The sequence below is a fragment of the Alosa alosa genome, chromosome 15 (genome assembly GCF_017589495.1).
Source record: "Alosa alosa isolate M-15738 ecotype Scorff River chromosome 15, AALO_Geno_1.1, whole genome shotgun sequence".
Taxonomy (NCBI): domain Eukaryota; kingdom Metazoa; phylum Chordata; class Actinopteri; order Clupeiformes; family Clupeidae; genus Alosa; species Alosa alosa.
In genome coordinates, this window is record NC_063203.1 from 5,826,425 (window position 1) to 5,844,366 (window position 17,942).

A 17,942-nucleotide genomic window follows, 5' to 3' on the forward strand; every position below is an offset into this window, starting at 1 on the left:
TAACCAGTAGGCCACAGCTGCCCCAATGTCTAGGTCTAGATGTCTAGGTATCTAAGGTGTTATATGGTTCTCACATGTGCTGATCAATACCTTTATTAGCTTCAAATATACAATAGTATAACATTGCCTATTACTATAATGATTACTTTAAAATTGAACTTGGAAATCATGTTAGTATTCATTTACTTTTGTGTCAGTGTCAGTGCTCAAGAGGACCTGCAGTTTCAGTGACAGAAAAATGTTCTGCAACTCAGTATTTTGAAAACACAAAACAAACTTACACAAGTCTTCAGCTATATAATCAGCTTTGTGCATTTTAATATTGTGCATCTTCTGGCATACATTCTTTTCCAGGATATATTCAAAGGAGTATTAATCACACACCAGATTAAAACAAGTATTGGAGTGAAAAATTAAAACCATGAGTGAAATGGTTGAAAACAGTATTTATTTATTTTTTTTATTATTTTTTTCCAGACAAACACATTGATTTCTGGACCACAGTAGAGGATGGAAACCTTTCACAAACATTTTTTATTATCATTATTATTATTATTATTTGAAAATACAAATATAAAAGTATACTTTCCACATCTGAGATGTGAGAGAGCCCCATCCATTTTTTGAGTTTTTATTTTACAACAGGGCTTGAGCAAGCCATACAAGAAGACCTGAAAGATGCTCTCAGACGCCTGTCCATTCAGTCAGTTTCTCGCGTGTTTAGAAAGTCCATTAACGTTAAAACATGGGCAAGTGTTAAGGAATGGGCAAGGCAGTAAGTGAAGTGAAACAACCGACAGTTGAATGTATGGAAACAATTCATCACTTAAGGAGACATGAGGCTGGGAAATGGTAGAATCCCCACTCCTACAAACCCCTCAGAATAACATGTCTTGGCTTCTGGCTTGTTCCACTGTGCTCAGACCCCCAACATGGTAAGACCATCTTCACAAGTCAGCAACCAGTAGTGACCCACATTCATGTCATGTAATGCGTACTGCGCCTAAACTACAACTTTACATTTCCTATGATACAGGTGTTCCAATAATATTCTGGTTACAAACACAAGTCTCTTACAAACTGACTCCACAGCAACTCTGTAGCAAATGTTTTGAACAGCTACTGACAGCAAACAGTGTTGACTACTATGTTTAAAGTACTGTAGGTGACAAGGACTTCATTTTAAGCTAGAAAAAAGATAACAAAGAGTCATAGTCTATGAGGCAGCTTAAACAATTTAACAAAGATATATATATATATATACACTATACATATATATATCCTGTATTTGTATACAAATATATACAAGTGTAATTACAGTGTGTGTGCATGTAGAGTTGTGTTATAAAGATGACGGGGTGAATGTTTGACCATTGCTTAGCACTTGCCTCAAGATTCAAGTTTAAATGGATACGGTAGTACACTCCAAATCGCACCCACAACACCTTCCAGGTCAATTTTTTTTTCTTTTTCATATTTTTTTTAAACCAACATTTTTTTCCAATGAATTAACTAGTCTAGCAAGATGTGTAACATTCATCAGCTGTAAACTGCTGTCAATGAGAAACAAAAGTACAGCAACAGAGCCATGCTACCTTAAAGTCCAAGCTACGAGATCAAATCAGAAACAAAACAAGAGAAGGAAACTAACGGGAGGGTGTAGACTATTTAAAATGGTCACCAGCCTTTCTGTTAATCAAAGACTAGAGCAAGACATTCACTTTAAATATCTTATTTCAATACAGCACAGTACAGTAAATGGCAAAGGGTGCACTGATAACTATACCAATTATCTTGCAACGCAATCTAGCCATAACAATTTAGAGGACACAGTATAGCCATTAAGCATCAATTGCTAAACTGAATTCAGCAAATTGGTAGTAAAGACCCATAAGGGTAAAAGACACCTGAATAATAATAATAATAATAATAATAATAATAATAATAATAATAATAATAACAACAACACACTTTCTCAGGACAACCAGTCTACTCCATTTTAACAAAAACGACATACTGCATCTGGCTTCAGAATGGTAGTCAAATTCTTACTCCACACCAGCCAACGCATTCAGTTAAATATGCACAGCAGAGTGAGTGATGAAAAGCTGTGCTAGCCAAAATTCGGCCAACATCTTTGCACAATCAATGAATGTGCTTGCTTACATGCTCATATGTGCAGATGCTTCTATGTATCTGAATGTTTGCATGTGTTAGAGTGCGTACCTACATAAATGTCTAGCCATAGGTGGATGACATCTAGATCCTCATGAGATGGCAAATGGCCTGATAGCTAATTCTAAATTTGAATGGATATGGGCTAGTTCATTGATTAAGACAAAGAGCTGGTTTCCATGTCCTTGGAGTACAAAAATAATATTTCAGATGAGTGGAAACTAAACTACAGATCTGTCCAGGCAGACTTGTTAAAAAAAAGAAGAAAACAAAACCAGTATCCAAAATAGTAGCGCCATGGGCAATTGGGAAAAAAATGTAAGAGTACAAACATCAAAACCCAGTAGAGTTTCATTGATATTTATAGTTATTATGCTATCATTATTATCATTATTCTGTTAGAACTTTCTAGAAAAATATGTTTTATTTTTTCACTCATGTAATAAAATCCTCCACTAATTATAGCTTGTGTCCCTCTTAAAAAATGATAAAAAATAAAACAGTTTTGCATATCTAGCATTAGCATTTAAGGTAGTATGGCACACCCCTCTTTAAACATTCAAGGGCGGGAATCCAATTGATGTCTTGTTTACAATTCTGTTCTTACAGAAATTTCTTATTTTGTAGATTTTCAATCGGTGAGAGCTTTGGTTAGTTGAAACCATGTGAGATTAGCGAAAACACAGAAAAAAATGATGAACACAAAAAACGAAATAATGCTATGAAAATAACCATTAGCATTTGATTTTTTTTTTGTTGTTGAACTAATAATCAGTAAGAGGAAGTTCTATCCTCACTGGTCCTAAATCTACTATACTACATCTATATCTCAAGTGTTAATTACATAACATCTACAACTACTCACTAGGAGAGCGGGAGACAAACATTATAGAGAGAGAGAGAGAGAGCAGAGACAAAATATGAATGAGAGAAAGGGAAGGAAAAAGAAGGGTAAAGGGTGAGAACAACAAAGGGGGTTGACCACTACACTGGCATCATAGACATCACTGTCACATTTTTTTGTTTGTTGTTTTTTTTTAAATACACTACTGAGATACAATGACCAACATAAGATTGTATGTGGTGACAGGGAATGGAGACAGAGAGAGAGTAAAATGATAATAGTACAGCACAGAATTATATCATAATCTGTATCATAATTATTAGTAGTAGTATCATTAACAACCACAACAAATTGATTTAAAAAATTCCCAAATTCAGTATCATTCAAATAAAATGATTCGAGGGATTATATCATCATTCTCATTTTTAAATACATTTTTAAAGAGTGAACCATAAGCACAGATCGATTTGTGAAGTGTCTACCATTGTTAATCAATCAATTTTCTCCATGGTGTCTAAAAAGAATCCAGCATTCTACTTCACCTGGTTGTTCAGTCAAATGATGTATCAGAAATCAATGACATAAAATAACATAAAACAAGATAAAAACATATACTTTCAGAGAAGATAAACATCAGCATATACATCAATCGATTCATTCCTTTAAATATCACTCAACTCTTTTTTTATTTCATCTTAAAGCATATTTGTAAATGCCATTTCTCTTTGCTTGAGCAAATCCAGTCCCTACATGTAGAGGAAACGTGTGTATAGCAGCTAGAATTATTTCAGTGTTTCTGCAGGCTGCATTTAAAACTCTTGTAATATATGGATTGGTTTGTGACATCAAACGATGGCTAGTAATAACTTAATTACACCCTACTGGACAGTGATTCCAAAACAGTACTCCTGTGTCCAACAGCCGAGGCCACTCTGGGCTCACTGTAGGTGGTAGCTTGTAAATGATGCAAAACAAGCGACATTAACATGCCTCTCTGACTCAAGCCTTCATATAAATCCCCAGGTGGAGACCATTTTAAATAGCCGTCACTTTTCATGTGCAAATAGAGAATGGTAAATTGTTTCCTACAAGTCACAGTGCAATGATTTCATCTCAAAACAATCCATTCATTATTTTCAAATGCTTCTTTTCTTTATGCCTAAAATAAATGATTTTGACATCTCTTCTAAAATAAAACTCACAGGACTGAGGTAATGGTATAAAACGTTGGTTTTCCTTATTCATTCAAAATAACTCAGAAGCCATTTCTTTCAAATCTCAAACTATTGAAATATTGCCTTTTGTTACATTGAATAAAAAGACATTTAGACTTCTAGGGAACACATCAAACTAAAAACAAACTAGATCAAAGGGAAAATTAAAAAATAAAAACACCAATCAGTGTAATTATAATGAAATGTTTAAAACCACATATACATCTTTTTTTCTCCTCTTTGAAACTGTTAAGAGTAAAATGTGTGCTTTGGATTTCCTCTTAATTTCTTCTTTGCTGATTTTTTTTTATTTTAAATTATTGTTAATCAACCGTGAAAGACAATTAACCAGGCCTGATCTCAGGAAGGTGCTGTGGAACAACCCTTTCTTTACGTTTTATTACAATTCTATTTAAGCTGTGTACATTTGAAGTCACTATCTAGTCAATATGCTGGTATGACACGAACACAGTTATAATGCCAAAAGTATTTACAGAGCAAGCCAACAGTACTTTTTTTCTTGATAAGAACTTGTCCTCAGTGGGGTAGTAACGGCATTTGTGCTACAAATGTTTTATTTTTTTTTCTTGTACTGCTTAGAGCTTTTAAAGTCTTTGCTTTTAACTTTATCTTCGAGCTCTCGTACAGTAACAGCCTTCAGGACAGACAAACCATCACAAAAATATTTCTTTCTCAAATGGTTAAATGTAGTGACTGGAATAATATTTACATATTACATATTTCTTTTTTAAAATCTGAATTCACAAAGTATTAAAAGCAAAAAGCCTTTCTTTTTTGTCCTGACAACAAAAAGAGACACTTATAAAAAAAAGGACTGTGAAAATATTATAGTCCTCTTATTGCCCAAAATAGGTAATTATGGTTAACGAGACGTTACAAGGAACAAAAACAGAGCTACTAAGATTTATTAGTTAGTTACACACTCACTTTCTTAAGGTTGGATTAAAAACATTTTCCTTCTCTTTCAACCCTTTCTATGTCAATCAGCTCTTGCATGTGCAAAATGACACCTGACGATTTGACAGTTGAGGATTGATACTTACAGTGAAAATAAACATCCATTGCACCAACTCTAACCTCAAAAGAAAAGAAAACTGAAAAGAAGAAATGAGCCAGTTTACATATAAATGTTCAAAATAAACCCTAACAAATGAAAACTTTAGATTAAATTTGACATTGAATATTTAAAAGACTATATCATAGAAGACAATAAGGAAACCAACCAAGTCAACTAATCTGAAAGGAAAACACATAAAGAGGGAAATTGCCATAATTCTAAAGTACTGTTGCTAAGATAAGGATATAAAGAAGGATAACAAAGGACTCCAATGCCAGGTTTAGATATAGTACAGCAGATTTTCTATCATCACCATTTGTCATTCTTGAGATGATTTAACAATTTTCTCACTCATATATTTTGATTTCTTTTGTTCTTCAGGTGGTGCCATCTCCACAGTCTTTTCTTGCGTTGTCGTGAGTCGCCATGTAGTGCTTGATGTTGTGGTGGTTGTCATTTTTTTTTCTTCACTGAATTACCTGTACACAGAACCCACTAGAAACTCCGCCCTGTCTTCCCCGGGCCTCCTGACAAACTCTGCTGGAATCAAACACACAGATCTGTCAGCAGCCATCTCACACACAGCTCCCCTGCACACATGGGCTACAGACACACTTCTCTGCCCTTGACTGAGTTCGCCTGGAGCACTGGAGCCAATGGAAACCAATGAAACGGCCCCGTAATACACAAACTACATCCGCACGGCCCTCCAGACGACTCGGCATAGGATCAGAAAGCAGGTCAAGCTAACCCAAGTGTGTTCTATGCCATGGCAACACAACAGCATTGTGCCCAAGCTCTCGCTAACACAGTTGTATAGACATTTGTTAGCTGTAGACTTTGATTCAGTGTAACGGCAGCAGCCAAAATCGAGTTTTTGTCATTGAAATTAGCTGAGGCTTGTCAAATCAACACAGCATTATGCCAATTGCTGCCTCCAGAGAAATCCATATCTTATTCACCCAGATCCACACAGATATGGATTAATAGCTATAATGTATTTTGTACATGTGAATCAGCGGTCTAGGCACAATGCATGTCCATTTATGGCTACCATAGCACTCTTCTACAGTTCTACAGAGAGAATGACACTTTTTGTATGTTAGTCATTCATAGCATGCACAGGCAACAACTGACAAAATCAAATAAATTAATAAAGTAAATAAAAACAGCCCATTCCCTATAACGTGTATTGACTCTGCCAAGATAATCAAAGCCTGAAGGGACTGGTTGACAGAAACTGCACCATATTGTTGCTTTCTCTCAAAAAATGAATGACATTTCATTCACAGTTGGATACTAAAACAACTAACTAGTTACACAACAAATACTACTGTCTGTCAAACTATTTGGATTCTATTACCTGTCCCACTTTATAAGTCAATCTATATTCCTTTCTTTTTTCACCACAAAATAATACTGTAATGCTATAATTCCACAGGACATGGATCAACCACTTTGCTCCCACTGCAAACTCTGCCAGGAGTTATCTACGGTAAGTAAGCCATACACTTGATCAAATCAGACGTCAAAGCACAGGAGACCCAATGCCAAAACCACTAGCCAGGACACAGGAAGAGAGAGAAAGAGAGAGACAGACAGAGAGAGAGAGAGAGAGATAGAGAGAGAGAGACGGATCCTTCTGACTGCAGAGTGCCGACACTGAAGAGAAATAACGAGTCCAGTGGCCTGCGGTAAACACAGCATCCTCTCACTCATACCATGATCCAGACCTCGAGCACTACCATACACAGCAGACATGCACAAGAGTCTGTGCATGTGTGTGGATGCAGTGCCAGGACAGAAAGGGGAAATAAATACCAACAGATAAAAGTTGAGAGAGAGAGAGAGATCAAATAGAGAAAAAAGAGAAGAAGTTGTGTTTTGGAGTGGGATTACAAGAGCGGGACTGGAGCAGGTTCACTGAAGGGTTTGAGGACAGCAACCTTGTGGGATTCACACTGGCTCTGCTAAATGGGCTGAGAGAATTTATAACTCTGACCTCCACTTCACTAGAAAGTCATCATGGCACAAAACAGCAAGCTGCAAAAATGCACAAATCTGGACAGGCATGGAGATTTCAACATGAAAAGTCATATCCTGGGAACACCTTCTCTCAAGCACCAATCAAAACTTCACACTTTAATAACAACACCGGAAAGGGTCAACAGCTAATGCACTAAATAGAGACTTCACAGTGCTTAAGAAAATATCCCATCAACTAATTCATTATACAGTTGTGCAGTTTCCGTCTTCACTAGATTAAAAAACCCAAAAGCAACGGAACAGTTTGAGTGAACCAAGTCAATATTGAATAATAAACATGCCAAAGACAAATGGGAGAATGCAGATGCAGTCACATCTGGAGTAGGCTGAGGTCAAGTAAGGGATTAATGAAGAGCATTTATCACAGTTTTTATTCACAGAATGAAAAATGACAAAAAAGACAAGTGTGCCTCTCTTTTAAGGGGTTTCATACAGGCAACAGACAATACTAGACTCAAATGTGCCTCATGTCCAAAATACAATCTTGTCTTTGGTTGTTTGCCAATGACACCCGGTAAAAGACAACGTTTTTTGTCATTTTTCTTCAACAGTTGTGAAAGGTTGGAATACTACACATGTACTATTTCAAAAGCAAGAAAAGCACGGGGCAAAAGGCTGGGCAGGCAGCATGGAAGAGTACTACCATGTCATAAAGGAATGACGAACAAATAATAATGATAATAATAATAATAGTAAACACAAGTATTACATGAATTATTTAAATGGCATATTATAGCTACCTCAAAAGAGATGGCAACCAACCACCTGTTAGGGTTTCAATGGTATCCATTTGTAAAAGCTGTCGCAATCAAGGGACCCTAAAAGTGTACAGTTAGTTCCTGGGTCAGTATGCATTTCAAAGAAAGAAAAAAGAGAGACTCTACTACAGGTAAGTATACTTTGTTCATACAATGTGCTGTCAGCATGAATGGAAAGTAAAGTGTGAGAATCTTTGGAATTAGGATTTTGAGAGCGAGGACGTGTGTTCTCTGCCCTCTTTCAGGGAGCACATACGGTACGGTGGATGTGTTTTGAGAGACAGAATTAGGTGGAGTCTCTTGTGCTCTCCACGACTGCAGTTAACAAAATGTGTCCCATTACGCCGGATATTTCACACCTTTATGCTTGAATAGATTGGACAATACCTCCCCATCACAAGGGAGGAAAGTCAGCGATAATGACATTTTTATACTGGAAGGCTATCTTTTGTCAGGAGAGAGATTGTACTGAGGACAAATGATTGCATACCAGTTTTCAATATTTAGCTCAACTTTTAGGAAACTGATGTTGCTCTCTGTAACGAGGCTACAAATTGTTCATAATAAACACAAAATGTGCTCCAAAACAAGGTGATAAAGCGACACATTAAAGGCAACAATGTTTCACCATATCTGATGTTTCCTGTAGTGTCACATTCATGCCAACACATATTTCATTAATAAAAATCAGAAACAGAATCACAAGTCATGCAACAAAACAGTTTCAGGCAATGATGCATTGATGTCAGGAAGAAAACAGCTGCCTGAAAAAGGCAAACCAAACAAAAAGGCATTTCTTAAAATTTGACTGTCAATTTCTAAAATCACAAAATGTGTCAAAATGCGTTCAGTGGCTCGAGCCTTCAGCAAATACTGAGGCACTTGTCCTGGTCTCTAAAACAACACCTCCCATAACTACAGCTGGCCAAACCAGAAAGATAAAAATGTCAATGTTCATATAATAAAGTACAAATAAAACTATTCCGTATCCATTGAATGGAGAAGCATTCGTAAGATTTGGAGAATCTATAAGTTAAGAAAAGTGCTGTTCCATTCAGAGGCCATGTGACGCTATTCACATTTATCTTTCAGTTACCTCTGCGTATTCACCCACCATCCGCTGAGGAAACTCAAGACGGATCAAAGACTTAATAAACAGAGGGCATACAAATGCCCTTCTCCATCCTTTTGTCCCTCTCTCTCTCTCTCTCTCCATTCCTCTCTTTTTTTCCTTATGTGAGCCTCTAAACTGTTTCTTTACTTTTTTTTTTCTCTGCGCACAGCAGACCAGACCAGAGAAGGCGATAGTGGTAATTCTCACAATAGGCAGTGATTTGGCCCGCGCGTTCTCATCAGCCCCCTGGAGGCAACAGTCTGCTCCTGCCTGACTACCCCCAGCCCCAACACCCCCCCTCCCTCCAACTGTGCGCCGAGTAAAACAAAAGGCATTCAGAGTAATGAATGCCTGGGAATGTGGAAATGCCAGGATTACATACATTCATGATGGCTTGCCTTCCACAGCCTTGTCTCACTGTATTATTGGTTTGTGTGTGTGTGTGTGTGTGTGTGTGTGTGGGGGACTAAAATTACTGCAGTACGACAACATAGAGAGAGAGAAAGAGAGAGAGAGAGAGAGAGAGAGAGAGAGAGAGAGAGAGACTCAGAGGCAACAGTGGACAAAAAGTATTTTCGCTAATCCCTCTGGCTGGCACTTGAACATAGCATTCTGACACATTTTTGTGTTGATGACAGGTGCTGTAAGTTCACAGTTTGTTATACTGAAGCTGATGGCACAAAAAGAGGAATGTAAGAAATGGAAGATGAAGAGCCGTTCACAGAGAGCAATCCTGCTGCATGGCTCTGATGGCATATGAAGAGCTGACACCTGCTTGCTTGTGGCCCTCGTACGATCTCTCACATTTCTCAGGCATTTGCAGCCCATTGTCTGCACTCAAAGCAGCGCCGCATGCAGTGGAGGGCTGTGCTAATTAGCTATAAGGGCTCAGCCAAAAATGAGCCCTCCTTATTTTCATACCCAGAATTCCAAGCATCCCAAAATGTCTCTAGGAGGCCTTGGGACTTGTGTTGTGTGCTTAATTAAAGCAGCAGTTACTTACTGGTTATCCCCAGCAGACTCTGGTCAACATTTGTAAGTCATTATAGAGATTCTCACTAACAGTGAATTAATTTAAAGTATAAAACCTCATTAATCACACCCGGTGTGCAAATGGGAAGTATCTGCTACTTCGCTGGGAAAAGAATGCCCTTATACTGAGCACAAGCTTCTGTTGCCTAACAAAAGCCATATTGCATTATTTTGGTGGAGTTAATGTTAATGCATGGTTTTGATACTAGCTGACTTTGCTCTCTTCAGATGGATAGTGAAAGGCATAATGTGAGAAATCAAGTTGAAAAGAGGAGGTCAAAGAGGGGGAGATGGAGTGGACAGGTTGGACTGGGTCAGCTACCCTTAAAGGAGCTGCAGATGCTGAATGTCAGAGCCCTTTATGGGCGGGTAGAATTAGAGAGCAAGAGTGGAAGAGTGACAGAGGTTGAGCTGGATCAGTGGAGGTTAATGGAGAGTGGGGATGAACTGGACTGGACTGGACTGGGGTCGATCTGTGTTGGCCGAGGTTAAGGTGACCTGGGGAGGTGGGTTGGGGGGCCTGGGTGGGATCAGGGTGTATGGAAATACTTACGGCAATGCTGTGGCCAAAGCCAGAGGCGGGCTGGGGGCTAGCAGCGCTTATGTAGTTGCCCACGCCAGAGTCCTGGCTGGTGGGGCCGTACAGGTCAGCCACGGGCCCTGGGCTGTTGGCGCCGGGGAAGCCTCCAGGCCGTGCTGGGTTACTTCCTGCCAGGGGAAGCAGGGGCAGCTATTTAGCACTGGTGCTGTGCAGAGATCAGACGTGCTGAGCCACAAGCGTGCATGCACAAAACAAACACACCACACCATACAGAATGCCACAAAGTCAATCAAATGACAAATTGCAATAAAAAAATAAACAAAAAAAGATTGACTCAGGTGAAAGGACAAATGACGATACTAAGGGGAGAGGAGGTATGTATGTGTCTACCAGGCTCAAGCCATCCTCCCCACCCTTACCCATTTTACCCCATTGCCAAATTAAAGGTGGAATTCTAATAATTGCAAAGATAAATTGTAATAAAGATCAAGGAAGAAATTGAGAAATGAATATGTTGCTTTTAGAGCCTGTGGTAGATCCATACATGGATGGAAATTACATACCCAGCTGACCAGCAGACTACCTCAAACCACACAGGAGTCTATTATTACTAATATGTGCCTACAACATGGCCATGCACAGCTAACAGCTGATTAGACTTGGGGACATATCTGGAGGCAGCATTTGTATCCCATGCAAACTACAGTAGGGCAGCAGTGCGAGCTGTGAGCACAACTAGATCTGTGCTGCTACAGCTACCAAAGGAGTGGCTGCTGCAGGGAGCTGCAGGGGCTCATGTTAGGGGGATCCTTTGGGCTGATAAAATGAACTGACAAAAAGTACAGTCCCTCTTTCACAGGTCTCCCTCATAATCATCTCTACTTTCCCTCCTCGCTCTCTCTCACTCTCTCTCCTCTTCTTCTCACACCTTCTGTTGGGTATTTTTCCAGCTGTCATCAGAAATGTGACTTGCCACTTCATAAGTACTTCTCTGGGATTGCACCGGGGAATTTTGGCAAAACATCCCCCATCTAATCAACACCTGTCACTTTGGTGAGAGGCCTTTCCCTCTGTCCCACACTCCCACTGCTTTAAATATACAACAGTGACTACTGGACCAGCCGCTACCATGGGCACCAGAGCACGCTGGCAACTGGCGGGAAGCAAACTACCACAGGTGCCATGGGGGAACAGACGCCAACGCAGACTCCCTTTTCCACAGCATGGGAGGGAAGTGCATTTGTCCATCGGAAATGTACAAAAGAAGGGTGAAGAAGTGACCCTTTTCTGTCAGGGGAGCGGGATCATCCCAGGTGTGATCTCGGGAGATGGCGGGTATGGGACCAGACATGTCTAGGAACGTGATGGAGGTAAAAGGGTGTGGGGCTCACAACTCATGCGGTGTCTATGCTCCTGCAAAGGTAGATCAGACAGGTATGGATGGTTTCAGGTGAGGGTGCAGGTGAAGGGGAGGAGAGGGTGTGAAAGGGAGAGGAACAGAAAGAGGATTAAAAGGGATACAAAGATAAGAGTGATGAAGAGCCACAGCATACGAGAGGAAAAATGGAGACCTAAAATGCAGAAGGTCACATTTCCTAATGTTGGAAGGCGTAGCGCACGCATCAGAATCTCACACCATGAATGGCAGTGGTTAGAAATGGGAAGGCAGAGGATGAGAAAGAGAAGGACTAAGCAACCGAGGATTAAGTAAGGGATAGTGTATTGTCCGCTGGTCATTACTGGAAAATAACTCCCGACAGGGTGAACAGGACTTGCTTCGTCCTGAAGGGATTTATTTTCCAATAATGACCGGCGGACAATACATTATCCTGCTTAATATACGGCTACTTGTCAAAATGAGAAAAGAGACTTCACACAATATGTCTTTCTAGATAATTTTGTTATCCTTTTGTGGTTTCCATTGAGAAACAAACAGTACGCCACACAAATAGAACTTGAAAGCTACTTGCCGACTTTCACATTAAATGAAGTTCCATTGTGATAAGTGGGCAAACTACTTGGTGAATGATATGAAAGACATGTATCAGAAGCACAAAACCCATTGCTATTGACAACACTTCGTCATTCATTTTTTGCAGCGGTCACCATACAGAATTATCGGACCTTCAAACGTTGTGAAGGTCTGTTTATGCTAATGGGACTTTCTAAAGAGCCTTACAATAAGCTAAATTAGCATGATGGTACCGACTGTACATCTCTAAACCTGTGGCCTGATGTCTGCTCAATAAAATACATACAATGCAGCGTAGCAAACTAAAACATTCTAATTTTATAAAAATTTGAAAGCACAAACAAGACAAGTTTACAGTGCTGCGGTGTGATAAATGAAAACTTCTGTGAAGAACTCTAGGGCCCCTGTATAGTGGCCGTGCTCATTTCTCTCTATCCAGCCCTCGGTGACACTCTCCATTAACAGGGAATATTAAATCAAACTCCTCGGTGGCCGGAAGCTTTTACTTCACTTGGATATTCATTGGGAGAGAGGTCTATTAATGTACAGGGCTCGGAGACTCAGGAGGCTTAGACATTCAAATGAGAAGGAAAAAGCCAAGGTATGGGAAGCAGCCAGAGGAAGGGCAGAGGAAGAAAGCCACGGGACACGGACACACTTTTCGGAGGAGCGACAAACAGGATTTGAGAGCCTTTACCAATGATTGTACCAGAAACTCATCTGTGGCGGCATGGACAAATTACCTAAAATAAATCCTGAATGACTTCCCACTTCCAACACGTCAACTCACCAAAAGGAAGTCAAAGCGAGACAACAGCTGTTACGTATCACTACACCCAATAATATCTATTACCAGCTCTGAACCATGAGACACATGCCATCTCTAAAATATAATGATTATAAGAACCATCGTAAAATTACTATAAATTTCACAAGCTGTATATGACATCTGACTTTCTACACTGGGCTGTTAGTGGCAAAGTGCCTTGTATGAATTTATGGTAAATATTTAGCTCACGACGGTCTTTTGGAACAGAATACTAATATGTAATATTAGTAAATGTAATATGCTCAAGTGCCGTTATTAATTACTTTACTTTTTTATTTATTAATTATTTTTTGTATAAATGTATAAACAAATGTAGTTTTCAGCCAAAAAACACCTGTCAAAGCTACCAAGTGGTCAGGGTCAGGGTAGGAAACAATGACAAAACTGCTTTGCATGTCACAGTCCTGTTCCAAATGTTTCCTTTTCCCCTAGGTGCTCTTTAGTATTCTAATCAGGGTCCTCTACCCCCATTATTGCAGTGGAAAGCTATTACTGACTGCCTCATTCTTGTTTTCACAGCAAACTATACTCTAGGTAATTGGCAAAATCTGCAGACCAGCAAAAGCCTTTGGGGGTGAAAAAAGGACTCCAGGCAAGGCTTTCTTTTGTCAACAGTTCTTCTACAGATGCATTGTCAGGTGCTGAAAGTACTGAGTCTAAACAGCATGAAGAGAATACCTCAATAGAGGAGTAACTTCTGTGGCTGACTGCGTCAGTTCAATAGAACCCAAACATTCCAGGTCCTATTATTCATCAGTTATTATCGTCACTCCGTTAACGTGTATTCGGGAAAAGAGGAAAACTGATTGTATAATTAAATTTGCTGCCATTCTCCTACGCACACTTGTGAAGTAATCTGTGAATGTAGTCCATAAGTCAGTAAAATACTATACAAGATCCTGACTGGAGTTCTTCAAAGTTAAATGTCTCAAGGCAGGAGTTTACATAAGCAGCTTGATATGCTGAATGGATGACATATTTAATAATAAAGTATTTTATAAAGTAATTTCAGGCAAGCGCAGAGGTAATGACAACTCAGGTTCCTCATAGACTATCATGTAAAATTATGCCAATTCAAGAAATAAACAAAAAACACTGTGACGAGAAAGCAAATGAGCTAATATTCTCCAGTCATACAATTAGTTTAAATTGCACAATTAGAAGTAATGATATTAGGACTATATAAAAGTAGTCTACACAACATCTACCCATCTATCCTTTCCTACAGATGCGAGGCATGCCTGAGCACTTCAACACTGATCATCAATGCTTCTTTAATCATATTCAAACATTCAATTACCTACCACAATTACTACAGCAGCATGTGCTGGTCTTTTGCACCCCACAACAAAGCCTAATCTGGTCTTTGTTCCATATAATCCATTCATAATTGATTTTTTTAAATTCCTCCAATTACTTCCTTTCCCTTTAGAGGCTCTGATCAGATGGAGTTTCCATTCAGAGAAATAAGTAAAGGGCTGACCCACTCTGCTTGTGCTGCACTCTCTGTCTGAGTAAGGAACTGCCACAGACATGTCTGCAAACAGCAGGAGTGTAATGGGGATGTGCTTTGAGAGAATGTCTTCTGATCGTGTCACCCACACAGTTTTATCGCCATGCTCAGTGCATATGCCATCACAAATACACATGAATGCCATAATGTAAACAACAAACAAACAATGAAACAAAAAAACATGGCAAGAATGGTGGCAAGAAACAAACAAACAAAAAATACAATAACATTTGTAAAGTGAATGTTGCATTTGTAAATAAAGGGAAGCATGCAGAACACCCAGTATGCAAACAAAGCGCCAACAAGAGACATCATTCACTGCACTTCTGCTTTGGTAGCACACTTTGTCATCATCATCATCATTTCTATAATAAATCAGCTCTGCATTCTCCCTCTGCCTCTTTTGGTCAAAGCCCTCTCCTAGGCAGGGCCCCCCTGGGCCCTCCCCTCCCCCTCTCTCCTGATGAACTCCAGATGAGGAGGAGACCAAATCTGTGTCAATCAATCAATGGATGATTGGAAGGAGGAGAGGAGGCGTGGCGAGGCGCGATGAGGCGGTGAGCGCCGGGTGCTTGTGGTGCGGTGCGGTGCGGTGCGGGCGATGGGTGGGGTGGGGGTGGGGGTGGGGGTTACACACCTGGGCTCTTAAACTGATCCGGGCTGTGCAGGTGCTGCTGAGGAGGCGGCGGCTGGGGCTGCGTCTGCTGCAGGGGGGAGTGGCAGGCGGACGTGGCAGCATGCTCACTGTGCAGCAGCTGGGGGTGGGGCCCCAGGGAGCCGTAGTCCGCGAAGGAGAACGCGGGGCCCCTCTGGTCGCTGGGCGAGGAATAGAACCCGTAATCGGGGTACCCTGGGAGATAACAGTCATAGGGGGAGGAGGAGGAGGAGGAGGAGAAGGAGGGGGAGGAGGAGGAGGCAGGAGGAGGAAGGGGGGGGGAGGGGAGGGGGACTCCATCATTGTGGAAAGTGTTTGTTTTTTTTGCATAGTATAGTTACATGGTAGACCTGTTGCTGTTATTACATGGCATGGCATTGCTTTGGAACACTGTTGATACATGATACAGGGATGACATGACCACCTGTGCACGGCTGATAGTTCACTTCTGACAGCCATAAAACATGCCACGCAAAGTCGTGTGTGTGTGTGTATGTGAGTGTGTGTGTGTGTGTGAGAGAGAGATGTGTGTGCTGAGAAGATCTCATGTGTTCTTGCCAAACATTGGAGGCCGCACTAGCACCAAACACTGCAGATCGAAATGGAGCAAAGTCAATAGTGGCCGGAGCCAAATGGAGGAATGGATAAACACACGCCTCCACCTTCCTGTATTTGTCCTGTTTCACCAGAGGCGGCCAGTGTCAATACAAATCTTTTCAGCCAGACCCCAAAAAAAGCCACTGTTGTCAGCTGACACCTCTCCGAGAAGGAAAAAAAGAGTCACCACAAACAGCAGTTAGGGAGGGGAAATGGAATTTAAATCAAATCAATACTCTCTTCCTGTTTGGCTAAATACAGATGATCAGACCAGAATAATCCTCCTGCCAAGCTCACATTGATGTGGGAGACAGTCAAATGTAGGCAGCATAACGATGTGAAACACACACATTGGGATATGAACAAGCTGTAATGGCCACGGCACACGCATGGACCTCTACAGGCTTGGGTCAACATCCATGTGTTTGGACTGGAAGGCATGAGGTTAAAAACAGCTTGGAAGACCAGAAACCAGCCCAGTGGGGGAAAAAAACAAAATGAAGACCAAATGTTTTTTATGGTGCCTCCCCCTGCACACCACTAAAGCTACACCTCCATGAGACAGAACTACAACACAAGGACAACAAAGCTAACAAAAGTGCTTAGGCAGATACCTGTGTGTGTATGTGTGTGTGCGTTCAAACAGCCAGAAGCTGCAGCTCAATTACAGCTTGACACCACCTTGGAAGTTCACGCTTTGTTTTCTTCTGCCATATGTGTTTTAAAATGGCACAGATGACCAACAGAGCTGTCACACGCCTAGTAAATAATAATTAGACCATCAAAGGCCTGCCAAACACTGTATAAACAAGAGAAATGGCTTCCCATTTGGAACGGCACACATGCCGCCACAGTCCGCAAAAAAAAGGAAAACACTTTATGGTATTTATTCCTCTGCTGCTTGGCAGATCGCCAGCTCCCCCAAATTATGGGCCAAATATATGGCAGTTTTCCCATGTTGCCCACATAAAATAAACAGCCCAAATAAATTTCAGGGGGGAAAATGGAGCTTTGAGGGGTTTATTAAGTGATAGAGAGTTTCTTATTACTCATGTAATGGCAGGAAATCAGTTTGAAAAAATAGCCTCCCCCCATAAGGTCCTACACAGTAAGTCTGGATGATAAACATGATGCATTAGAGGCTAGAAATGAGAGCACTAAGTGTGCTGTTGTGTCTATTTATGGAGGAGAGAGTCAAACGCTCTGTGTCATTGCGATGAGTGATTGTGCCCCTCCTTGCTGTTTGTCCACCTCCTTCCCATGGCCGCCTGAGTGGGTGCTGGGCTGGACGGACCGCACGGCTACACTGACCAGGGAGAGCTGGGTGGGCGGCTGCACACTCATCAGTTTCAGTGATTCTCTTGTTACAGCACACTAATGAGTTTAAGAGTGGCCAACAAGGCAAGGATTTAAAGAGCAGTGAAACAGACCATCAAACTCACCATGGATTACCCCTTCCCCAGCCCATGTACATGTACTGCATATGGGTACACACACACACACACACACACACACACACACACACTGACACAAGCACAGACACAGACACAGACACACACACACACACACACACA

At 40.8% G+C, this 17,942-nt stretch overlaps 1 protein-coding gene across 16 annotated transcripts in view; it reads right to left on the minus strand.

Annotated features, from left to right (window-relative positions):
* Positions 1–296: 296 nt before the first annotated feature.
* msi2b (musashi RNA-binding protein 2b) overlaps positions 297–17,942 on the minus strand; it is a 225,251-nt gene continuing 207,605 nt past the window's right edge. For 3 of the 16 annotated variants that reach the window (XM_048265500.1, XM_048265498.1, XM_048265494.1), the window contains 3 exons: positions 15,754–15,966; positions 10,815–10,969; positions 297–5,851 (listed from right to left, as the gene is read on the minus strand). In XM_048265500.1, coding sequence (XP_048121457.1) covers positions 5,807–5,851; positions 10,815–10,969; positions 15,754–15,966 — 413 coding nt within the window. In that variant the 3' untranslated portion in view covers positions 297–5,806. Of the gene's footprint in view, positions 5,852–8,097; positions 8,176–10,814; positions 10,970–15,753; positions 15,967–17,942 lie in introns of all 16 variants that reach the window. The other 13 variants (XM_048265509.1, XM_048265507.1, XM_048265505.1 and 10 more) reach the window with 9 other exon arrangements.